At 41.8% G+C, this 26,388-nt stretch overlaps 1 protein-coding gene across 2 annotated transcripts in view; it reads left to right on the forward strand.

Annotated features, from left to right (window-relative positions):
* Stat4 (signal transducer and activator of transcription 4) overlaps positions 1-26,388 on the forward strand; it is a 78,705-nt gene that overhangs the window by 32,590 nt on the left and 19,727 nt on the right. For both annotated transcript variants that reach the window (XM_050159371.1, XM_050159372.1), the window contains exons 4-13: positions 10,082-10,180; positions 13,747-13,839; positions 16,551-16,629; positions 20,127-20,212; positions 21,924-22,075; positions 23,989-24,147; positions 24,763-24,855; positions 25,377-25,436; positions 25,696-25,713; positions 25,815-25,908. In XM_050159371.1, coding sequence (XP_050015328.1) covers positions 10,082-10,180; positions 13,747-13,839; positions 16,551-16,629; positions 20,127-20,212; positions 21,924-22,075; positions 23,989-24,147; positions 24,763-24,855; positions 25,377-25,436; positions 25,696-25,713; positions 25,815-25,908 — 933 coding nt within the window. The remainder of the gene's footprint in view (positions 1-10,081; positions 10,181-13,746; positions 13,840-16,550; positions 16,630-20,126; positions 20,213-21,923; positions 22,076-23,988; positions 24,148-24,762; positions 24,856-25,376; positions 25,437-25,695; positions 25,714-25,814; positions 25,909-26,388) is intronic.

Below are 26,388 nucleotides of genomic sequence, written 5' to 3' on the forward strand. Positions count from 1 at the left end.
CTTAAATCCTGAGGACTTTCCAGGACCTTCTTCTAGGGAAGCCATCACCACGAGGCTGTGTTCAAGCGCTGCTGGGTCAGGCTGTCAAGAGCATCACTAGTGCCCAGAGGACATAGGATATCCAAACACGTGGCTTAATATGAGGTTTCACCCAAAAGGATAAGAGAAGGGGGAACACGTTCTTATTGAGCTCCAAATCAGCAAGGGGCTGAGGGATGGAGGCAAATACATTTGGTTAAAATGGAAAGAAGGTCATGGTGGCCTGGGCCAGCCTGATGCTGACATTTGAGAACCACAGAACCTCTATTAGATGCTTCTCAACCGTGTCCTGTTGGAGAAAGGGACCCCAGGCAGACACTTGGGTAACACGGCAGTCACTGTGAAGTTCACTCTAGGTGCCGGGGCAGAGGTTCTGGATCCTGTCCTCGCGTCTGCAGCTGACTTACAGGTTATTCAAGCACTAATTCTCCATTAGTTATGGGCTGTTGGCCACACCCTCAGCTTAATCCCTCCTCGTGTTTCGGTTAGTGTCCGCACTTCCACACCAACCGAGGTGGATTCCAGACGTGTAGTAGCCCTTTGGAGGCTGCTTCTCAAACGTCGACCCACAGAATGGTTTTATTTCTTCGGATCGAAAGAGTCTCTCTCCACTTCTTGTTTCGGGTTCCGATGGCCCCATATTTGGATCATTATATAAACCACTTTTAAAAACTACCAACAGAACTCATGAGACTAAAAACCGCTTTGTGTTTTTCTGACTGCTTAAACTATGCAGGTCTTCATGAAAATTCAAATGACATTGACAAGTCTAAAAAGAAAGGGAAAAAAAAAAACCCCGCAAATTTCCACCAAAATCATGCAACCTCTATTTACTTTTCGGTTCCCATCTTTCTGTACTCTTGCACCATCAATACCCAGCTACCACTTCCCCTAAAGCAGATGGAATTTCATATTCAGCTTTATTTAATATTTTCTCACTTCTTTATTGCTCACCTCCATGTACAGCATCACCACCCTTACAGACATCCACGCTCAGAGCTAAGTGTGCAGCTTTTCCCATCCATGATCCCACGGTTAAATAAAAGCGGCAAATATGTGAATTATGCCCATGCGAACGTGTGTGTGTGTGTGTGTGTGTGTGTGTGTGTGGTTACGGGGTTTCGTAAGTGATGATGTCAAGAGTTTACCACTGACAAAAGCGAAACCTTATTATTCATTTCTCTGCTCTCCAAGTCTGACTTCACAGGAGCCCTCTCTCATCCATGGGGGACAAACGGTCTGCAGTGTGGGCACACGGGTGATTTACCGCGCAAGTCCTGCTCAGTGTGCCGTCTCCGTACTGCCGGTTGTGCGTAGATGGTCACGGGTCCCCTGCCTTAAGGTGTACAGGATCGGGGTCTAGAGATGTACTTACTAGTTACAATAATAAGCGTTTTAAAACTTGAGAGTTATGAGACTGCTTTTCTAAGATGTCACAAATTCACAGTTCATCGGCAGAATAGGAAAGAATGATTTTCTTCATTTTCATTAACCATGGCTTTATATCTATATATAGATAGATAGATAGATAGATAGATAGATATATTATCCTCTGTGTGTGTGTGTGTGTGTGTGTGTGTGTGGCGTGATACGCATATGGTGTGCATCCCAGGCCACATCTGGGGAGGTCAGGAATCAACTTGTAGAAGTTGGTTCTCCTTTCCCATGTGATTCCAGGGATTGAACTTGGGTTGTCAGGCTTTGGTAGCTAGCACCTTACTCACTGAGCCATCTTGCTGGCTCCAACTACAGTTGTAATTATCTTTAATCTTTGCCAGTAGGATTTTGGGGCACTCCTTCCTTCCTTCCCTTATCTGATAATTGTGAGGCTGGGCATCGTCCCCACACTTAGTTGTCCTCTTTTTGTGAATTCCTTTTTCTTTGCCACTGAGTTTTCCATCAGCTTCAAAGGTTTATATTTAAAAAGTTTTTTTTAATTACATTTTCACATACTAATAATTCATATGAGTTACTATTTCCTTAGTCTACCATGTCTTTTGATTTCATTATTTTCCACACCAATCCCCTCCCCCCCTTTTTTTTGGCTTTTCGAGACAACTTTTTAATCTAATGAAAAGCCTATCTTTTTTATAACCTTTCTAAAAATACTGCCTTCATTTAAGAAGGCCTCTCCAGTATCAGATTACACACCCTTGTCATTCTAATACTTTCTAAAAACTAATCTTGTAATTGATGGAGAACTCAGCCTTGCCTTTTCTCTGTATTGATAGGTATCTGCCAAAAGATGATACAATAGTGTTTTTGATTTTGCTTTCAAGTAGGGGGCCTACAGAGGTCACATTGAGCTCATTCAGAATGTCTGCAAGTTCAGTGGGGTGCAGGACTCGAGGGGAGCATGAGTTTGAGGGACTCGCTGCTTTTATGGCTGGGAAGGCAAGCCCAGTCTTTGGTAGAAGACCCCGTGTGACGTCATCAAGGCAACCACTGAGAATATTTGAGAGAGAGTCAACAGTGGCCAGGGCTTTGCGTTCTCAATGTTCCTCATTAGATCCTACCAGGACACACAGGGCCCTCAGCAGCCATGGCGGGGCTGCCTTTAGCAGTAAGTAGAACTTCCACAGTGTGGGAGACCTCTAAGTGACTTCAGCCAGAGCCACTTACTTTGTGGTAAACACGTGGCATCTTTCTGCTGTTTGTCAAGCACTCCATCTGTCTTCGGGTTCCATAACTAATGACGACCTTGAGTACATTCCTTACGGAAAAATAACAGAATGTCTGACAAAGTGAAATTACATGCAGTTTGTGGTTCCCAGAGCCTATTAACCAAAGAGGTATCAGGTGGTTGTTGTCTTGCCGTAGCAGTAACCTAATTAGAAAGCCCAAAGTTGTGGAATGAAGGGCACCTGGGTTTGAGGTTGCTTTTCCTTGAGTTTCTGGTTCTTTGACTCCTTACAGATGATATCATACCCCAAAGTGACATAACCCCCCTGCCTCCTAATGCCTACCTTGCCAGAGCTACCTGAGAAGTACCCTGTATACAGTAGGTACTCAATAAATGCAGGGACTGTTTTGCTTGTGATCAAGCATGAATGGTAAGGGGTTAGCATCCACTTTCCTCATTTCCTATTTCAAATTCAAGTTGATCTGTGAGTTCCCTGCGGGCGCAGAATATTAGCCATCAGAGCGGTCTCCAGCACCTCTTTTGAGTTGGCTGATAATTTTAGAACCAAAATTCATCTTTTATAAAAAAAAAAATATTCTGCAGAAATCAAAGTGAAAGATCGGCTTTGGTATATATATAACACGTGCGTGTGCACGTGCACACACACTGTACGCACATTTATCTTTTCTACTTAGTTTTAATCCTTAACTATTTAACATGCTTATCTATTTAAAAGAATTGCAATACCAAAGAATTAAATTAGAAGTGAAAAGCCCCATCTTGAGTCTACTGTCCAAGGTCATCACTGCTGAGAGCTTCCCCTGCCTTTTCTATGCCAGAAAAATGGGATTTTTAATGATGGCTTTGCTAACAGCTCTGGACTGAGAGTGAATTATTTTATTCAGAGACAAGTGTGGTATCCTTCTTGTGAGTCAAGAAGTGCCAGAAAAGTACCCACTGTCATTTATTAAACAAAACAAAAACAAAAACAAACAGACACAGTCTCCCATTTTCTGAAGCTTCTCTTATATCTGTAGTTTTTATTTTATATTTGAATTTCTCTGGTACGTCCTGAAACACAGATCAGTCAGTTTGGTCATGTCAGTTAAACTAGAAAGAAACTGGTTTTGCATCCCAGCTCAGAGGATGCGTCTTATATTCGACACTTCTCAGCTGCTGTTGCCATGCGGCAGTCCTGATGTCACTGTTATGGTGTGTGATGTGGAATTAGGTCATCGCTACTCATGCGGTTGTCACGTCTCTTGAATTATCCCCGCTGTTGTTGTAACACATGTTGCTTAATTACTTCTTAAGATGTCATCAGAATAGAAGCTACAGTTTACGGTTCGGACAGATTGTGGTGTGTACAGAATGAGACAAGAACGAGTCAACATTGACATTTGTCTAATACACATTTGTTGCTGGTTAAATGAGTCAGCTTCGTATTTTCTTGGAAAGCAGCAATAAGTGCTTTACGGGATGTAAGAGAGGAATTCAGCCACCAGGAGCTAGGTTGTATTCTATGACTGAATTCATGATGTACAGCTTGTCAGTCTCACACAGAAAAGCTGTGACAAGAGCAATAGCCAAATTCCTTAGAAGGGATAAAGGAACTCTGGAACATTCAGAAGCCATAAGAAGTGAATTCTGCATTGCACAGTGTCAGCCTCAGAACATACACCTGCATCAGGAGCATCCTGCATTGCACAGTGTCAGCCTTAGAACATACACCTGCATCAGGAGCATCCTTCAGTGAACAGCGTCAGCCTTAGAACATATGCCTGCATCAGGAGCATCCTGCAGTGCACAGCGTCAGGAGCATCCTGCAGTGCACAGCACCAGCCTCAGAACACACATCTGCATCAGGAGCATCCTGCAGTGCACAGCACCAGCTTCAGAACATACACCTGCATCAGGAGCATCCTGCAGTGAACTGCATCAGCCTTAGAACACACACCTGCATCAGGAGCATCCTGCTGGCTGAACAGAATGCACCTCATTTCCAGCACAATGTTACTGGAGAAAAGTGAAAATATGTGTTTAATCAAGCAGCTAATGCTAGAGGGTATAGGCAGATTCGCCTTGGCAAGATCTAAAATTTCATTATTTGCAGTTTGGGGGATCTAAAAAAAAAAGGAAAAGAAAAGAAATAAAAAAAAATCTTTAAGGGCATAAGACTCAGGTCATAAAAAGCAACAAAACCCTGTTACCTTGTTTCAGTTGATTGCTGCAGTGGTCCTCTAGTTGAAACTGCACAACAACGTCTAAGAGCAAAAACAGTGGCTGGAGAGATGGCTCAGAGATGAACCCATTTCCTACTCTTGCAGAGGATCTAGGTTCAGTTTCCATCACAGAAAAGGTATCAGGTGTGCTCATTCAAAACAGTATCAACTAGACAGAAGTTACCCCCAACAAAAGGTATTTCCGATCTCCTATGGAGCAGAGAGACATTTTACAATTCTGCTATGACTGGATCAGAACAATATGCATTGCATACCAAATCTCCCTTAATTGCTTTAAAGATCCCATGACACTGAAACTCTGTGGTGGGGGGAGGGGGGAGATTCTGTGAATGTGTGAAGTGTGTGAACATGTGTGTGCATAGGGGAATCTTGCAAGCTGATTCTGAAATTCGCGTGGAAATGCAGAAAGCCCTTGCTTTCAGAACTTACCAGAAAGCTCCAGTGACACCTCACTGGTGACACAGAGACGGATCTCTAAGATGGAACTGAAGACCTCTCATGTTGGTGGAAAGACAGGATTGATGAGAGAACTGGGCCAGCAGTGGGAACGAAGGGTTCTCAATGAATGCTGTTGGAACTGTGTAACAAAAGGAAAAAATAAAAGAAACCGTCTTCGCTGAAAAGCTCCAAATAAACTGAAATTAACAGCAAAGCTAGATTATTAGGGCTACTGGTGTTACTCTCAATATCCTGGTTACCATTGTTGTACAGATAGATGCACTGGCTACATACACCAGGTTAGCATTGTAGATAGAAGCCCTGGCTAGCATACACCAGGTTAGCATTGTAGATAGAAGCCCTGGCTAGCATACACCAGGTTAGCATTGTAGATAGAAGCCCTGGCTAGGATACACCAGGTTAGCATTGTAGATAGAAGCCCTGGCTAGCATACACCAGGTTAGCATTGTAGATAGAAACCCTGGCTAGCATACACCAGGTTAGCATTGTAAGCAGAAGCCCTGGCTAGCATACACCAGGTTAGCATTGTAGACAGAAGCCCTGGCTACAAACACCAGGATAACAATGTAGCAGTCACAGCTGTACCATTTACAACCCCTAATCTCAATGTTCATCTAGACTCAGAAAGACAAAGAAAACAATCCCCACTACAGAAACCTAGTAAAAGGTTTATTAAGCAGATCATTAAAAATTCTAATCACTGGGGGAAAAGACTAATAAACCCGACTTTGCTGCAGTTAAAAGCTTCTGTTGACCGACACCAGGAGACAGTGGGGGTCACGGCAGGGAGCTTGAAACCTTCGCAATACCTTGACAAAGAAGCAGAACACCATAGTGTGTCTCCCTCTGGGTTGCTTTTTCCTTGCAAGCAACACACATGTTGGGGATCATTTTACTGCTGTTCTGAGATTTACATCCATAGACACCACTCAAAGGTGAGCGTGAACACGTCTTTAATACTTAGGGACACGAAATAATAATTTGATATTGAATACGCAGAGGAAAGTAATATATTCTTCGATGAAAAGAGGGTTGATGCTTGGCCCTTAAAGGAAAGAAACAAAGATAATGAAAGACACGGAGGAGAGCAGAGGGGCAAGGAAGGACGTGGAAGTTTAAGGTTGGCAGGAGACGGAAGATGAGCTCCGCACAGCAGAGTGATTAGGACAGCTCCTCGATGGGCGGTCCTCCATCAACAGAAGAGAAAAGGCAACACGGTGTGTCTGGAGCATCAGAGGGATCCTCGTCTCAGAAGGACAAAATCTCAATTTGCATTCATTGCAAAGCTTCCAAATTAGCCCGAAAGGAACCCCTTTCTTAGCAGTGAAATGCCCGTCAGGTAAAAGAAGGGAAAACATAGGTTCTGGGGCGAGAAGCACTTAAAAACAAGCTATATGGAAAGAACCAAGAGCTGCCAAGATTAGCGGGAATAAATTCAAATAGACTGAAATTGTCGATGTTTTAGGAACGGCATTCCCACAGACTGAGTGGGGTCACTTTCGTATCTGTGCCTTCTGAATTTTAGCCAGTTCACTTCTTCTATGCTGGAACTTTCCGTCTTAAAGAAGGAAAAGATATTTTTTTTGGTAGATATTTGCTTTCAGCATTTCTTTTTTTTTATTGATTTTATTAAACTATACATTTTCTCTGCTCCCCTCCCTTCCTCTCCCCTCCCCTTCTGCCCTCTCCCCTGGTCCCCATGCTCCCAATTTACTCAGGCTATCTTGTCTTTTTTTACTTTCTACTTCCCATGTAGATTAGATCCATGAATGTCTCTCTAAGAGTCATCATTGTTGTCTAGGTTCTCTGGAATTGTGAATTATAGGCTGGTTTTCTTTGTTTTATGTTTAAAAGCCACTCATGAGTGAGTACATGTGATAATTATCTTTCTGGGTCTGGGTTACCTCACTCAAAATGTTTTCTAGAGCCATCCATTTGCCTGCAAATTTCAAGATGTCGTTATTTTTTTCTGCTGTATTGTACTCCATTGTATAAATGTACCACATTTTCCTTATCCATTCTTCATTCGAGGGGCATTTAGGTTGTTTCCAGGTTCTGGCTATGACAAATAATGCTGCTATGAACATAGTTGAGCACATGTCCTTGTGGTATGATTGAGCATCCTTTGGGTATATACCCAAAAGTGGTATTGCTGGGTCTTGAAGAAGGTTGTTTCCTAATTTTCTGAGAAAAAGCCAAACTAACATCCAAAGGGGCTGTACCAGCTTGCACTCCCACCAGCAATGAAGGAGTGTTCCCTTTACCCCACATCCTCTACAACATAAGTTGTCATCAGTGTTTTTGATCTTGGCCATTCTTACAGGTGTAAGATGGAATCTCAGAGTTGTTTTGATTTGCATTTCTCTGATGACAAAGGATGTTGAACATTTCCTTACGTGTCTTTCAGCCATTTTAGATTTCTCTGTTGAGAGTTCTCTGTTTAGGTCTGTACTCCATTCTTATTAGATTGTTTTTTCTTTTGATGACCAATTTCTTGAGTTCTTTGTATGTTTTGGAGACAAGACCTCTGTCTGATGTGGGGTTGGTGAAGATCTTTTCCTATTCTGTAGATTGCCATTTTGTCTTATTGACTGTGTACTTTGATTTGCAGAAGCTTCTCAGTTTCAGGAGGTCCCATTTATTAATTGTTTTTCTCAGTGTCTGTGCAACTAAGGTTATATTCAGGAAGTGGTTTCCTGTGCCAATGCATTGAAGTGTACTTCCCACTTTCTCTTCTATGAGGTTCAGTGTGGTTGGTTTTATGTTGAGGTCTTTGAACCATCTGGACTTGACTTTTGTGTACGGCAATAGATATGGATCTATTTCCATTCTTCTACATGTTGATATCCAGTTATGCCAGCACCATTTGTTAAATATGCTTTCTTTTTTCCATTTTATATTTTTTGCTTCTTTTTAAAACGTCAGGTGTTCATAGGCATGTGGATTGATATCTGGGTCTTCTATTCGGTTTCATTGGTCCTCCTGTCTGTCCTTATGCCAATACCAGGCTGTTTTCAGCACTGTAGCTCTGTAGTAAAGTTTGAAGACAGAGATTGTGATGGCTCCAGAAGTTCCCTTATTGTACAGGACTGTTTTGGCTATCCTGGGTTTTTTGTTTTTCCATATGAAGTTGAGTATTGTTCTTTTGAGGTCTATTAAGAATTTTACTGGGATTTTGATGGGCATTGCATTGAATCTGTAGATTTGCTTTTGGTAAGATTGCCATTTTTACTATGTTAATTTTATGTACCCAAGAGCATGGGAGATCTTTCCATTTTCTGGTATCTTTTTCAATTTTTTTCTTCAAAGATTTAATGTTCTTGTTATACAGGTCATCCACTTGTTTCGTTAGAGTTATTCCAAGATATTTTATGCTATTTGTGTCTACTGTGAAGGGTGATATTTCTTTGACTTCTTCCTCAGTCCATTTATCATCTGTGTATAGGAGGGCTGCTGATTTTTTTGAGTTAATCTTGTATCCTGCTATATTACTGAAGGTGTTCATGAGTTGTAGAAGTTCCTTGGTAGAATTTTTGGGGTCCCTTATGTAAACTATCCTATCATCAGCACATAGTGAGAGTTTGACTTCTTCTTTTCCAATTTGTATCCCCTTGATCTGAAGGAAAGGATGTTTAAAGAGTGAACGTGGAAGAACAGGAACCAGAATAACTGGTTTTTACCCCAGTTTCACAGGTGGAAATGATAATTGACACAAAATCTAAAATACTACCGCAGAAGTCACAGCCACAATAATGTTTACAACCAACAACCTTCATTTTTCTCTCCAGAAAGATCCTTTGGTTCAGTTGTCTGTTTAATCTACTTTTGATTGGTGTTAATTTTTGACATTTTGGACTGCTAACTTTTCTGCCGTTGACCTTTTGACCATTTCATGGGTATCAGTACCCCCTCAAGAGAAGAGGGCAGAGATTCAACTAGCATGCTTGCCTTTTGTGCCTCTTGCTAATCTTGCCTCAAGAAAGTCTGGTAAAGAGGTTTTAACACTCCTGGCTAAATTATGGTTTTTCAGGCTAGAAAACACAGTTCTTGCGGGTAAGACAAATGAGCCCACACCCATTGCTGGGCACTGCGACCACCTAAAGAGATTCACGACTTTCATTTACAGAATGTATCTGATGGCTCAACAGTGCCTCGGGCTACCAATTAACAATATATGCACCATTAATCTTGGCAATAAAATATATACATGTTTCAATGTCAAAGATATCAGGGCTGAAAAGTGGGTTTGGTTTCGCTTGAGTATAATGTTAGCTATGAGTTAGTTAGTTAGTTAGTTAGTTAGTTAGTTAGTTATAATTGACATGAATGCCATCAACTGGGGATCTTGGAATAGACAGTTAGCCTGAAGCAGCGAGCTACCCATGCACAGCTATGACCCTTTTGGTCCTGGAGAACTCACAGGGACATAACCGCTCTGTCCAAAACCTGCCTAGCGCCTAAGTCAGCTGATCTGCCAGTGTGTTCAGGGCTTTGATAAAGAAGTCTCAAAGAACTTCTGCTTGGAGTTTTGAAAGCAAAGAGAGCAACATTCTCTCCTTAAGAGTCTAGGTATCCATGACATTGCAAGCGAATAGACATGGAACAGATCCCAAATAATTATTTGGGAGATTACTGCAGGTTGTTAAGTATAACATTTCCTTATGACATACGTGTGTCTTCAGAGCCTTTTATGCTGCCTGCTTTTGCTATTTTTCAGGGAAAGTTTCACGGAAATCCCATGCATGTAGCTGTGGTCATCTCAAATTGTTTACGGGAAGAGAGAAGAATACTGGCTGCAGCCAACATGCCTATCCAGGTAACGTTTTCTGATCCATAATCATATGCATTATCCGTCACCTAGTTGGCTTGTCAGGTCATAGTCTCTGAGTTTGTGATCTTGCTTTCCCCTTGAGTTCAATTTTCTGCAAAATCAGGGTCTTCTTCTGTGTGGCTAGTGCCACCAGCTCCCTGGCACTTGTGTGCAAGGTCTTGGGCTCATCTTTGAGAAGTTTCTTGTCTTTTTTTCCATATTGGCATAATTGCCAAATCTTTTCAAATTCCTGTTTTTTTTTTCCCTTTTGGCCATGGGGTTTTATGCAGTGCTGTCTGGCTTTGAACTCACTTTGTAGCTGAGGCTGGCCTTGAACTCACTGTGTGGCCGAGGCTGGCCTTGAACTCACTGTGTAGCTGAGGCTGGCCTTGTACATGGACTCTTTCCGTCCTCCTTCCAAGTGCTGGGATCACAGATGTGTAGCACCCAGACTAACTACTCTAGATATCTTTCTGTTTTCATAGCTAACTTCTGGTCCAAGATCTTACAGTATTAATCTAGGAAGGCTGTGACCACATTTCAGTTAGGTTCCCAGTTCCGGTTTGGACTCTGCCTCTCTGGCGTGTTTGTCTTCACCGACACCCCCGAGTCTAAGCTGCTACTCCACCGACAGGAGTTTTGATTTACAGAAACTCCCTAAGTGCTTATTTGACCATTCTTTGCCCTGATGTAATTTACAATATATTTTATCTCATTCTTCTGAATGTGGTAAGAACCTAGCAAAGATAAGTAGGGGAATCTACAATCTCTAAGGTACACTTTTTCAGTTAATCCTCTAAGTTCATAAAACAATACATTTTCTAAATGACATTCTCTGTACTTCAGTGACTCATACAACTTATGAAGATCTAATGAAAGTATCTCTTAAACTATTAAAACTTCTAGAAAACATCATACTGAGTGAGGTAACCCAGACCCAGAAAGACAAATAAAACATGTACTCACTCATAAGTGGCTTTCAGACATAAAGCAAAGAAAAACCAGCCCACAATTCACAATCCCAGAGAACCCAGACAACAAAGAGGACCCTAAGAGAGACATACATGGATCTAATCTACATGGGAAGTAGAAAGTAGAAAAAGACAAAATAACCTGAGTAAAATGGGAGCATGGGGATCATGGGAGAGGTTAGAAGGGGAGGAGGTAAGGAATATATAGCCCAGAAAAACAATAAAAGAAACTTCTAAGGGGCTGGAGAGGTGGCTCAGAGGTTAAGAGCACTGGCTGCTCTTCCAGAGGTCCTAAGTTCAGTTCCCAGCAACCAAAAGCTGGCTCGCAACCCTTTGCAATGCATCCCCGTGCCCTCTTCTGGCCTGCAGTGCAGACACACATGCAGGCAGAACACTGTATACATAACAAATAAATCTTAAAAAAAAAAAAAAAAAAAAAGCAAAAAGACTTCTAGTCACTATCAGGGTATGGATGTTTTTGTAAGACTTTTGAGTTTTAATAGCTTATTCTCGGGTGATGAAGAACAGTATTGTTTTCATTTGGAAGCTCCAGTTTAGGGCTCTCTTTTTTATTTTATTTTTATTTTTATTATTTGAGACAGGGTTTCTCCATGTAACAGTCCTAGCTATCCTGGAACTCACTCTGTAGACCAGCCTGGCCTGGGATTTACAGAAATCCACCTGCCTCTGCCTCCTAAGTGGTGGGATTACAGGCATGAGCCACAACTGCCCAGCTGGGGCTGTCCGTTTTTCTGCCTGTCGCATATATAGTTGTCCCGTCTCCTCTCTCTGTATCCTTTTCTCTCACGGGCAGTCTCTGCGTCCTCTTTCATGGATGTGTGTCCTCCACTCCTTCCAACTGTTAGCTACTAGTCAAGTCAGAATGTTTGAGTACATACTAATCAAAGTAACTCTGAAAATACGTTGCTATTGCATGCTATCATAAACAAAGGATTTCTTTACGTTTCAAGTATGTAGACAAATAACGGAACAATGGAGATGGGTGTGGGAGAGGGAAGGCTTTCCTAATCGGAAGAATGCAGTATGGTTAAGAGCGCGCTCCATCGGGAGCAGACAGCGTGGGTTTTCCTTGAGGTCCCGCCAGGACTCCGCTGTGCATTGTCAAGTCATCCTTTCCGACCTCGCTCTCTGCTCAGCTCTGCGGTGCAGGGGCTGCCTACCCATCTTGTTCTCGTCTTCAGACAGCTGAGAGCTTCGTGTTTCAGGGCCATCCTCAGTGTTAGACCGTTAGCGTGGCCAAGATACAGGGCTTGGAGGAGCCGCTTGGCTTTTCTGCTTACCCGAATCGTTTTCCCCCGATTCCTTCACTAAGTTCCCTTTGCTGTCAAGTAAAAAATGAATCCTCGCTCAGCAGGTGCGACACCTCAGTTGCTGATTGAAGCCCAAGTTAGTGTGACCCTATAACACAAATTTAAAAGAACATGAAGTTCAAGAGTCATGGGAATAGACTGTAGGAAATTATGGACTTTTTTTCTTTAAGCCATGAGGTAGGAGCTAGAGAGATGGCTCCACGGTTAGGAGCACTTGCTGTTCTTAACAGAGGACCCCAGTACAGTTTCTGGCACCCACACTGGGTAGCTCCCAACTTCCCATAATTCCAGCTGCAGGGCATCAGACGTCTAGACTCCGCTCCACCTGCACAGATGTGGTACATACCACACACACATATACACACACACATGCACACACAAAGCTAAAATCTTTTTAAAATCATAAAATGACACATAATTTTGCGATTAGTGTTAATATTACATTTTGGTAATGTGTTATTCTTGCCATATCTACTTAATTCCAAGTATCTATGCATGTATTCATATACTTATATAAATTATGTCTAGTGTTTTGTAATCTGCTTAGTTGCTTAGATTATAATACAGTCTACGTCATGTCAGTTAGTACTTTCCACAGTGCCCGGAGCCAGACCTTCCTCCAAGGCCCCAGTGAAAAAACAAAGGGAACTTTAGATCTGTGTCCTTGTTGAGAAGTGGAATTGTCAAGGATGGTTAGGGCTGGAGCCTTGGGGGAGCCATGGTTGTGGCCTCTGGAGACCTGACTCTTGCCCCTGGGCTGTGGTTTACTGTCCTTAGGCAACTGTCTGAGGTATCCCGTGTTCTCTTTGCCAACATTGTCTTACTTAGCTCTCTGCTTACCTTGGCTTCCCCCTCTCTGCATGCATATATGTATGTGTGTGTATATATATGTACATATATAATGGTGATATATACATATACACACAAATATATATTATATATAATATATATTCCATTTGTACAGGAATAAGGGCACAGAACTAACATTCTCTTTTTCTTTTCATCCTGGCATCTGAGAAAAATCTTGAGTTGGTCTGACTGTGGACGCTACAAGCTTAATTTTTTTTCTGTGCTGGGTGTTGGGAACCTGAAGCCCGGTGCCTTCTCTGCCAGTAGGGCCACATGCCCAGCTCTTTCAGCGGGAGTTTTAATAGCTGTAGAGTATTATGTATCTCATTTATCCAAACCTCAAGTCAAAATAGTATATCCTGGACAATAACTATAAACATGCTTTATCAACAACTGAAATTACAAGACATTCTTTTTGCAGGGACCTCTGGAGAAATCCTTACAAAGTTCTTCGGTATCGGAAAGACAGAGAAACGTGGAGCACAAAGTGGCTGCCATTAAAAACAGTGTGCAGGTGAGTGACATTAATTAGATGTCTCAGGTGAGTGGCCTTAGGTAGCCACCTGGAAAGGCTAGGGGCAGCCTGTGTGCTACAGGCCAGTGTGGACAGGTCTCAGAGGACAGTGGGTTTCCCTCACGCTGTGCTTGTATAGGAAAGGTTCCCTTGAGGACGCTTTTAAACTCCACCTGCTTCTAGTACCAAGCTAGCCCATTATCTGTGTCTTCTACAGTACGTTGGGTAACTTGTAGCCAGGCGGTGGTGGCGCACGCCTTTAATCCCAGCACTCGGGAGGCAGGCAGAGGCAGGCAAATCTCTGTGAGTTCGAGGCCAGCCTGGTCTACAAGAGCTAGTTCCAGGACAGGAACCAAAAGCTATGGAGAAACCCTGTCTCAAAAAAAAAAAAGTGTATCCATTTCATCTAATTGGGCTCTCTATTCTTTTATTTTCCTTTATCTGTAGAACCCATTATATCACTCATTTCCTTTAATATTAGTACATTTTGGTTTCTCCTCCCCATCGGTCTTATTCTAGATGTTACTTTCGTTGATTTAGAAAAGATTATTTTAAGTAGGACAGACCTTCCACTGTGTTGACTAGAAAGATCAAACCAATTTCCCTTTCCCTTTCCAGAACCTATGCAGTATTCATTTACTTGTTGGTTTTTTATGGAAATAATAATTCTCTAAAACTAAACCAACTACAGGTAAAGCCCTGGGTCCACTGGCTGAATTGTAGGCAGAGTTTAAGTGAATGGCCTTCTAAGCTTTTGCTTCCAGTCCTGCAGTTTAATCATCTTCCATAACAAGTAAAGAAGCAGACATGCCTTTGCTCCCATCATCGCCAAAAAAACAATTAGACCCTAAAGGTGAACCTCAGGCCAATGCCTGAGCATACCGTGATGCTAAACCATAGACTGTACCGACTCCATGAATGTGTAAAAGCAGACAGGGGCTGTTATATTGTTTTGTAATGAGGATACTTCTGCACATTAATCAAGCACACAGATGTCTCCAATATTTTTTGTGGGTAGTGGTGTATGTTAGGTCTGCGTCCAGGACTTGGTGCGTGCTAAGCCAGTTCTCTACACTGAGCTCCACGGTCCCCGGATTTGTTCTTAACTCCTAAGAAGTCTGGTACAACCAAAGTGCCCCACATACAGCTCTGCCTTGATTCTCCCTCAGGCCCATAGACCATCCCAGTTCTGTGAATATCGGCTGCCAAGGGCTTCTTTGAAATAGTCTGTCCAGGGAACACTAGGCCGTCTTAAGACGTGGAGGGAAGGACACAGCCCGAGAGGGAACAGCCAACACTGCTCTCAAGTTGGTGTTAACTCTGTGGTGCCGATGATCACGCCCCTGACTTCCTCGTGGGCTCCAAGCCAAAGCCCAGGACAGACCACCTGGTTGCTCAGCTCCTTCCTCTCCGTCCCTATTCAGCAAGTTCTTTCCGAGAACACACCCTCAAGATCTCAACTATTATGACTAAGCAGGACACATGAATGGGTTTGGAGAAAACTCAAAAACAGAAATAAGAAATGCAGACATATCTCAAGATGTAGAAAGAAAAAAACTGTTTAGGCAGAATTGTCGTAGGCGGCGCTTCTCTGATTCTTGTACACCAGCACGGAGCAGAAGCGAGCCCTGAGAGGACAAAAGGATCCGTTTTCTCCTGCAAAGGAAACTATGTGATTAGCAGACCCTGTAACTAATCGAGAAATGAGGGGAAAGATGTGGAAAGATTTCCTAAGCAGGAAGAAAAGAGTTGGGAGACCTAGATAGCTCAGTGATTAATGGCACTTGCTGCTCTTTTATTTTTATTGTTTTTATTGAGCTATATATTTTTCTCCACTCCATTCCCCTTTTTTTTCTCTCCCCTTCTACCCTCTCTCATGATCCCCACACTTCCAATTTACTCAGGAGATCTGATCTTTTTCTACTTCCCACGTAGATTAGATCCATATTTATCTCTCTTAGGATCTTCTTTGTTGTCTAGGTTCTCTGGGGCTGTGAATTGTAGGCTGGTTTTCTTTGCTTTATGTCTAAAAGCCACTTATGAGTGGATACATATGATATTTTTCTTTGGTCTGGGTTACCTCAATATATTTTTTTCCGGACCCATCCATTTGCCTGCAAATTTCAAGATGTCATTATTTTTTTCTGCTATGTAGTACTCCATTGTGTAAATGCACCACATTTTCCTTATCCATTCTTGGGTCGAGGGACATTTAGGTTGTTTCCAGGTTCTGGCTATGCCAAACAATGCTGCTATGAACATAGTTGAGCACATGTCCTTCAGTTATGATTGAGCATCCTTTGGATATATACTCAAAACTGGTATTGCTGGGTCTTGAGGTTAAGTTGTTTTCTAATGCAGAGGACCTGTGGTTGGTTCCCACTTGGCAGTTCACAATTCTCTGGCACTCCAGTTTGGGAGTATCTAAAGCCCTCTCCTGAACTTCTCAGACAATGCATACATGTGTGCTCATAAACATAAAATATAAATAAATATTTCTTTAAGTGTAAGAGCCCATTTAACGTGGTCTTCCAGCAGAATGCAGCTTTCCTGTGGAGGAGCTCTCTGGAGGGGTAGGCTCCTGACAGATGCTGTTGGAGGCTGGGATCTCCAGCATATTGTTTAGAAGTACATATAATGTTTCTATGATGTGTATAAACATTGCAACATAATTTAGTATTTTTTTTGAGCATGCTCTCTTTTGTATCAAGATGACAGAACAAGACACCAAGTACTTAGAAGATCTGCAAGATGAATTTGACTACAGATATAAAACAATTCAGACAATGGGTAAGTTATTGCTTTGTCTATAACTATACATAGGAACATAAAAGTAACATGATTATTAAGGTTCTCCGCTGGTAAGAGTGGGTTGCAAGCAACCTTGATCTTCATTCTTTGGGTCCCCCACCAGTTTCATTTTTGAAAAATGAAGACAAGGAATATTTCCAGTTTTGCTTTTTCCTCCTCTCCGTTTAGGTTATAAACACATATTTATCTACTAACCAATTCAAAGCAAATTACACGTTACATGAGAAATAATATTCACTACAACAAGTGTCTCCCGTGAAAGAATATTCTAAGGTATCAGGACTTCAGGGCTGGGTATGGTGCACATGCTTAGAATCCCAACGATTGGGAGGCTGGAGCAGGAGGAAGGAGAATTGGAAGCCATCCTGAGATACATAGCAAGAAACTTCCTCCAAAGAAAATTAAAACTCAACTAATAAAAATAAAAATAATCATCTTGTATAGTCAGTAAGTTACTGATATTAAACGAGTTCTTATAATTTTAAAAAATTATAAAGTAGAACTCTGCTTCATAGAAAAATTGCAATGTAGACAAAAGTATTAAAAATAAAAACCACATGAAGTCTCATAATCTACAGATAAAAATGGTAAAAATGTCTTATGTCTTCTCTACACAGTCAAAAACATGTATATCTATGTATTTATCTCCCAAAGTACTAGACATTTTAAATATACTCTTGTGTATGAATTTTTAAAGTTTTATTTTTAAGTATTTCTAAAACATAATTTTAACAATTGAATAAACTTCAAAAACAAAGATACTGAATTTGACTCTGTACTTACACATTAAGCTTGTTTATAGTTAGGTGATGATTGTTATAAAGCAAATAGTTATAGTTAGATGGCTGGAGAAAATGAAAATATTTTTAAGACCTGACCTATATAAGCAATAGTAAATTGGTAATCTGTGATGTGATTATTGGGATAACTGTTGAGATTCTAGTTGGTTCTGTCTGGATTAGTTGACAGGTCTATGCCGGCATAGATTTGTTGGTTTTGGAAATCATACTTTGCTGTGTCAGCCAATGGAAGACTTTAGACATGTGTCTTATATACATTTTTTTCTTATATACATTTTTGATGCTGAAAAGAGCAGCTTTTAGAAGAAAGCATTTAATTGGAGCTTGCTCATAGTTTCGGAGGGTTAGTCCATTATCATGGAGGGGAGTGTGGTGGTATGCAGGCAGGTGAGGGAAAAGTAGCTGAGAGCTACACCCTGAGCCATAGGCAGAGAAAGAGAGAGAGACTCTGGGCCTGGCATGAGGTTTCAAAACCTCACTGTCTATCCCCAGTGACATACCTCCTCCAACGAGGCCACAACTTCTGCAGTCCTTCCCAAACAGTTCTACTGACTGGGAATCAAGCATTCAAACTGTAAACAAAGATTGTACTTTAGTTCCTGGCCACCCACACCCAAATTATCACACAAAAATATATTAATTACAACACTGTTTGGCCTATTCGCTCAGGCTTCTTATTAATTAGCTCTTACATCTTAAATTAACCCATTTCTATTATTTTGTATTTTATCACAAGGCTCGTGGTTTGTTACCTCTTGCTTCTGGGGCAGATACATGGTGTCGCCATGACTCCACCTTCTTTCTTCTCTATCTCTGCTTGTATTTCCCACATTGCTCTATTCTGCCCTGCCAAAGCAGCTTCTTCATTAACCAATGGTAATAAAACATATTCACAATGTACAGAGGGGAATCCCATATCATAAACATATGAGTTATGGGACTATTCTCATCCAAACCATAACAGGGAAAGATGGGAACCCTGTAATATTTTTACAATATTCTTTCTTTTAAAAACTATTTGTTTTTAAACCAAATATTGTTAAAGAAACCAATATAAACATCTATATTTTTATGGAATCCCCTTTAGCCATTCAAACGTTATGAAGACAAACCTAGAAGGCGGTATAGGTGACCATTACCAAATGCCTAATTTTCTGAAGAAGGTGTTTTGTGTTCTTCTGTCATCTTCTGGATGTCAAGACTGCCTTGAAATATTTAAAATGTTCATGATTATTTACATGTTCGAATTTTCTCTTTAGAAGAAATAACACCACTTAGGTTTAATCACTTATCAAAGGGATCCATGATCCTAGAAAAGTCGGGAAACACTGACTAGTTCATCAAGTGTCATTGAAGACAGATGTATTCCAATTTCCACATAAGCTGTGAAGTTTAAGAATTACAATATAGCATGATACCCTAAACAATAAAACTATTTTGAGTGTAGCATTTTTTATCTATGTTACCTCAACACTTTTTACTTTTCATGTGTATTGTAAAGAGTTTAAAAGCGAATTCCGATGTGGTGGTTTACACCTGTAACACCCAGCATGTGGGAGGTGGAGGCAAGAAGAATATAAGGTCACCCTCAGCCACACAGGAGTAGAAGGCCAGCCTGGGTTGTGTGACAGCCCGCCACAAACAGACAGACACCAAAAAATGCTTAAAAATGCCCATTTTTAATGACCAAAATCAACAAGTATTTTCCCCACGTGGATACAAGTGAAATGAAAGATAACAAATTATCTTGTTAATTTAATAAGATAACAAATTACGAATGAGTGAAAGAGAAACAAATTATAGAGAAAACTGGAAAGTATTGGCTAATGAAATTTCAGTGGATAAAGCAATATACACACAACATTTTACTGTGAGTAGCACTGAAGAAATGGAGAACTATTGAGCTGTTAAAACCAGAAATAACATCCTGAAGATTAACGATATTTGTAGAGAAATTTGGAACAGTGGTTTTGTTGGCTTTTTTTTTTTTAAGATAAGCATCCTCAGCCCTCTGCACTTACTGTGTACCAATATTCAAACTAAGAAGTACGGTATTGGTTTATGGCATATCTTCCCATTCAAGGGGCTAAACGATTTTTCATTTTGGTTCATTTTCTGTACTTTTCCCTGACCAGTTCTGCTGTGAGACTAGTCCATTTTGTAAAATGAAAAAGTAGACATTTTAGCTTTACTGGTTCTCGTAAGTCCATTAAGACTAACTAACTCTCCCAGGCAGAGAATGAACGTACTGGGGAGAGATGGGGAGAGGCCATAGGAGGAGTCTCATGATTTAATCACGAGCACAAGGAATCCCCTTCCCTTAAATCTAACCAGCATTTGTTCCTTAGTGCAGGCAGAACCAGTAAAACAAGCCCTTGCCAAACCTTCCATTGTCTACCACCAAAAACTGAGTACCAGGGGAAGAGCATCCTCCTTCTGGTGTGTCGATAGATGTAAGGTCCCTGTGCACGCTTGGCTGGAATCCTTCCTGGCAGGATAAGAACATTCCCAGATCGGCCTTCCATGCTCAACACCAGGAGCCGTGTTGTCTCGGACAGTCTAGGTCCCTGGTCCTGCCCAGGGTGTGGAGGTGGATTGAGATGGACTTGGCTTAGGGGGACTGAAAGGCTTGCCCCAGAAGTGAGTATTCTGAATCTGGCCTCCTATCCTTTGCAGACCACGGGGAGAAGAACAGCATTCTAATGAACCAGGAAGTTTTGACCCTGCAAGAAATGCTTAATAGCCTGGACTTCAAGAGAAAGGTCGGTGGAGAATTTTTAAATCGGCCAGTTTGCCTGGCTTTTTCCCCCTAAACCTCATCCTACTGAAAATAATCAAGACCTCAGATTTTATCAGTTCCCTTTACACTGAATGAAAACAAGGTGGTGTTTCCAGAAACTGTCCTCCCTGACTGAGTATACTTGTGTACCCAACCTGCTCCACGCCCCCCTTGGCCTCTGAAATGCTGCTGGAGGTATCATTAACTTAAAACAGAAGGTGTACCGAGTTTTATTGTTTACTGTTTAGCATGCTGAAGTGGGTTACACTGCACATTTATAATTAAAAATTGCTCGATGACTTAAAACCTTATTGGAAAGAATACTATGTTCTATATTTTCTTCTGAGAATGAGATTGTTAAATATTGTCCCATTTATAAAATCTTCCAAACTCACGTATCATTTGTTGGCAACCAAGCATAAATATTTTTGACTCAATGATATATTTTCAAGAGATTAAATATTCTTATTTCAATTTTCTCTCTGTCTTTAAAAGGCAATGCTGTTGGGATTTAACCAATAACTTAAATCAGTAGGTTCATTTCTAAGCGATCACTTTTCGGTGAATGAACTTACATGATTCCATATAAGTTTATTTCACCTTAAATTGATTATAAATATAACTAGGAATATTTATATATTGCAAGCATGTAAGGAATTAATCCAAATGTAAGGCTTTTTTTTATGGAAAATCCGTTTACGTTTTACGTGTACCATCTTATTTTGTTTGAATGACAGAATTTGAGAAGGAACTCTGAAAATAACTTAGCTCATCCACCCAGTTACATATAGGAGAAACCTGGGGCTGGAGAGATGGCTCAGTGGTTAAGAGCATTGCCTGCTCTTCTAAAGGTCCTGAGTTCAATTCCCAGCAACCACATGGTGGCTCACAACCATCTGTAATGAGGTCTGCAGGCATACACGCAGACAGAATATTGTATACATAATAAATAAATAAATATTAAAAGAAAAAGAGAAACCTAAGTTATAGCAAGGCAAATGCTTTGTTCAAGCTGGCAGTGTTGTTGAAGACCCGAAGAGAAACTCCGTCTCCTGATTCCTATGCCTAGAAAGTTACTTCGTGTTGTCTCCATGAGCACAAGTAGAGTCTGCTGAAAAAGACCCGAGTTTTAATCAGCGTATTTGCAAATAGATGGATAATCAAATTTATTTAAAAAAACAAACAAAACAAACAAACATAGAAATAGGCACTGGAGCAATGGCTCCAGGGTTCAGAGCACTGACTGCTCTCTGGAGGGAAACAGGTTCATCACCAGTTGAAACTCCACTCCTAGAGGATCCGATACCTCTTCTGGCTTCGGTAGACACTGCACACACGCACCGTCTGGATGTACAGGCAGACACTACACCTGTACACATATAAACAAGCAGAACAAACAACTGTTCAAACGCCTGTGTAGGACAGCAAGGTTCAGTATTGGCGCAGAAGTTTCCGTTGGACACACGGAAACTGAAACATGGGAATGTCTACTGTGGCCACAACTCTTGTGACATTACCCAGTTGTAAAGACTTTGATGTTTGAAAAGGCAATGCTAGACCAAGTAGGAGCTGGTCTCAATTAAATACTTGGCTAATTTTCATCAAGCCTTCATGTCTCAGGTCAGTATGCTTTGTCAGCAAAAGCATAACCCGGGTGTTGTTGTGTGCATCTCTTTCCTCCCCTCTGGCTTTAGGAAGCCCTCAGTAAGATGACACAGATCGTGAACGAGTCGGACCTGCTGATGAACAACCTGCTGATCGAGGAGCTGCAGGACTGGAAGAGGCGGCAGCAGATAGCCTGCATCGGCGGCCCGCTCCACAACGGGCTGGACCAGCTTCAGAACTGGTAAAGCCATTGACTTTAGTTCTAGTGAAAACCACAGGAAGTGCAGGCTTCGGGGTGCTCGGCAAGCGAGCGAGCAAGCGAGCGCACGGGTTACACCAAGCACAGAGGAAAGGAAGCATCTCCCATGCATAAGAATTCCTCAATAGCCGGGCGGTGGTGGCACACGCCTTTAATCCCAGCACTCGGGAGGCAGAGGCAGGCGGATCTCTGGGAGTTCGAGGACAGCCTGGTCTACAAGAGCTAGTTCCGGGACAGGCACCAAAGCTACAGAGAAACCCTGTCTCGAAAAAACAAAAAAAAAAAAAAAAAAAAAAAAATTCCTCAATATTCAGATATTGGTAGCTTAAAAGACTCAAATGAGTTTTTTGAAGCCAGCAATGCATTGTCTGCACAGATGTAAGAAAAATTAGCTTCAAAAATCTTTTAAAAAAACTTTTTAAAATGTATGTCTTATGATATGGTTAAATGTTTAGTTTTATGCTTTCAAACACATTCACTTTGTTAAGGATGTTGGTCAGGGTTGCAAACTTTTCGTTGGAAAGAATTGGGAACTCTAATACGCATCATGACTGCAGTTAGTAATAGCTTATAAACTTGAAAATTACTAAGTCGATCTTCTGTTCTTACAAGAAGAAGGTTGTGAGAGACAATACACATGTTTTAGTTTTGATTTGGTCATCCTTCAGTATACAAATATCGCAAAACACCATGTGTAAAACCACAAATATACACAAAGTTTGCTGGCCAGTTAAAAAGAAAGTTCAGCTAGGCAGGATGACACACACCTCCATCTCAGGGGAGCCGCAAAAGCAGAACAAGACCCTATATAAAAGTATAGCACCATTTCAAGTTACATAATCTCCAGCAGTCAACAGCAAGACGTCTCCTCTTAAAACACAGACCCGCCATTAAATGTAGACACTACCTTTTTAGATGACAAGATAAAATGTTGATAAAGTTTTCTGACTCACCAACAGAAAATAAGACTGTCTGAGAGAGCAATAGAAAAACACACAGAGAAGCCGGATTGTTCCGTTAAAATTTCAAAATTGCTTTCTGAGGGATAATTCCAGAAAATGGAAGTTTGTCATGCCCCTGCTTGCTCGGGCTTACTTCTCAAGAGAAGTAAAGACATCCATGCATCATTTTAAAATATATTGATTTTCCTCAATTCTCCAAACCCAGAGAGATCTGCTGTAAAAACAAGACAAGCAACAAAGGGAGCAAGGAAGACCCCAGCCACGGTGCCCACAGTGAAACCCAGCAGGGGCCACAGCTCCTTGCCTGGTCCCTTCTGTCTAATGCTTGAGAGCTGGGATTACTCTGCTCCTCACGCTCGGGCCCCCTCTTCTTCCTAGTCTGGTCCAGTCTTTCTTGGCCTTCTCTGGCTAGGACCTAGCTCCTCCCCGCCATCTCTAAGGAAAGATCCACTTGGAGCTCAGAAGCAAGCATTCCCAAACATGGTGTGACTTCTGCCGAAATGGTTCGGTCAACCGCTGCCCACCAAAACTCAGGGACAACAAATGTGTGCAGTGGGGGAGGGGGGAGGTAGGTGGATTTCCACACCACAGTCTCCATACCTTGTACCCTACACTTTAAATTGGTTTCTCTCCAAATTCTTCATACACACACTTAACAGGATCTCAAGGCCAATTAAAAGGGATTTGGTTCCAGATGTTGACGATAACTCATAAAGGATGTCTGTAAATTAAAAGCCCAAATTAGAAGACATCTAACACGATACATATTAAAAAGAAGAGAAGGTTGAGGAAAAGACAATAAAGACTTGTCATAAATCATCATTGCAATTAAATGATTTCTTTAATTCAACCACTTAATAGTTTATTATTTAGTTGCTAAACCAGCTCAGCCACGAAGTGGGGACAAACACCTGTCATTTGCTGTTCCAATAGCTTTACCCTGTTGGCAGAAAGTCTTTTCCAACTCAGACGACAACTGGAGAAGCTAGAGGAGCAATCGACCAAGATGACTTACGAAGGCGACCCCATCCCCACTCAGAGAGCACACCTGCTGGAGAGAGCCACCTTCCTGATCTACAACCTTTTCAAGAAGTAAGTGAATCGCTTGCACGCTCGCTCGCTGTGACTGTAACACTCGCTGGGCGCGGGGCAGAGTGGGGCAGAGTGGTAGGGACCCCGGGAAGCAGTCGGAGAGCCCAGAGAGCCCCAGGACCGCATTTCCACTCCTGGCTCCTTAATCGGCAGCGTGTGTGTCTCTCAGCAGCGGACTCAAGTTTTCTGCACGGTACTCAAACCGCATCACCCACCTCCCGCTCAGTTTTCACATTTGAGACAAGACGAAGGGTTTCATCTTGCAAGCGCATCCAAGAAACGAGGGTGGGGAGCACTTTGTGGGATCCTAATTTTTAGCACCAGACCTCCCAACATTCAGTCCCAAACGGCATGAAACGAAGTCCCTCTTTTGTCGTGTGGGATGAGCAGGGATGTTTATTGAGTCCGTAAAGGGTGATTAAGATTTACTGTTGTTAATTAGGGATGGCCTTCAGACCTTTTCCGTGTTATTTTACACTAATGACTTGAGAAACTGCTGGGGAGGCCGGAGGTGGGATGGGGGCGTCAGCCTCTTCCAGGTGTAAGAAGTTCGCACCCAGTTTCTCTGTGGCTTAAATTTTCAACATTTTCAAAGGGTCTTTCCTTTCCATGTAGCTCGTTTGTGGTTGAGCGACAGCCGTGCATGCCGACACACCCTCAGAGGCCGATGGTCCTTAAAACCCTCATACAGTTCACTACCAAACTGAGGTAGGCGGAACACAGTCCGTTCTTTTTATATCTCTGGCGCGACCGCCACTGCTAATGAAGGCACCTTCCGTTCAGCCCTTCCTGGTCGAGCACCTGCTGAGAGGCCAGGCTGGACTCTGGCAAGTCCCCGCAGGGGAGTTCTGACGAGAGTTTGTTTGTCAAGATCATGACAACGTGGGATAGTAATGAAGACATGAGGGATGTTAGCATGAACGTATGTGTTCATCATATCAGGCAATCTGGGATTAATTGCTGAAAAAGGTTAACGTGAGGAAAGGCCAGGAAGAGAGAAGGGGAGAACTGTCCGAGAGAAACAGAATGGCAAAGCAGATGGGGACCCATGGTAGGAGACGCGATGTCCAGGAAACGGGTGCGGCAGGCTTCCCTGTGATTACCCAGTAAATGTTCTTCCCACAAAACTTTGAGCACCTCGGTCCTCTGTATATCCTTCCTGAGCACCTAACTTAGGGACGCTTCTAAATTTCTGTCTTTGGTTCTTTTTTTTTCCCATTTCTTCTCAGACTACTAATAAAATTGCCAGAGCTCAACTACCAGGTGAAGGTGAAAGCTTCCATTGACAAGTAAGATTTCAAAATTCCATTTCACATATGGCAATGACAGGTTTTTTTTTTAATTCTTACATAATCATAATTGATCTTGAATATCTATTTCTCTAACTTTTCTTACCACTTCAAATACTCAATTTCAAGTTCAAGCATTACTTAACTATGAAGACTTAGATGACGCTCCCTGTAGTGTGACTTTAAGTGGTAGTAGTCTAGAAATACCTTCCCGGGTCTAATAGCCAGCTAACTTGAAAGGCTCTCCTTGCTTTTACAGGAATGTCTCAACTCTGAGGTAAGATATTTACTTGGCAGATTTTTTTGTTTGTTTGTAAAAATTATCCAAGTATTTGTTGACCCAAAACCTTTTTTAAAGGCAAAAACTTTTCTCTCTAGCAATAGAAGATTTGTGCTTTGCGGGACTCAAGTCAAAGCCATGTCCATTGAGGAAGCCTCCAATGGGAGTCTCTCAGTAGAATTTAGACATTTGGTAAGTAGCAAATAAGATGGCGCAGGCGTTGCCCGCCACCCAGCCACACACACACACACACACACACACACACACCGCCCAAAGCTTTGCCAACAGGTTATGTAAGTCAGAGTATTTTATTGGGCTCTTTCCATGAGTGTTTCTTACTGTACCAGAGTTCCTTCCATAATCGTTTTCTTATTTTACATAGTTCCTTACTCCATGTATCCACTGTCAACAGTAAGAAGTTTCTTAGCTAATTTCTTACTTTCTTCTCAATATGGTACATAAGCTGCCAGCACTGAAAAGTTCAGACAGCAGAAAGGACATGGAGCAGAAACGCTGACAGTGACTTCTGAAGAATTACAATTCAGAGCGGCCGCCATTCGCGGTGGCTGGCCAAGGCTGACCGTGACAACTGCAGAGATCTGTGTTAAAGGCAGAGCCGTTCTGGTTTCTTTTTTTTTTTTTTTTTAAAGTCCCCCAGGAAGTGACACCCAA

This window comes from Alexandromys fortis, unplaced genomic scaffold, assembly GCF_014885135.2.
Source record: "Alexandromys fortis isolate MF-2015 unplaced genomic scaffold, M_Fortis_MF-2015_v1.1 scaffold_65, whole genome shotgun sequence".
Taxonomy (NCBI): domain Eukaryota; kingdom Metazoa; phylum Chordata; class Mammalia; order Rodentia; family Cricetidae; genus Alexandromys; species Alexandromys fortis.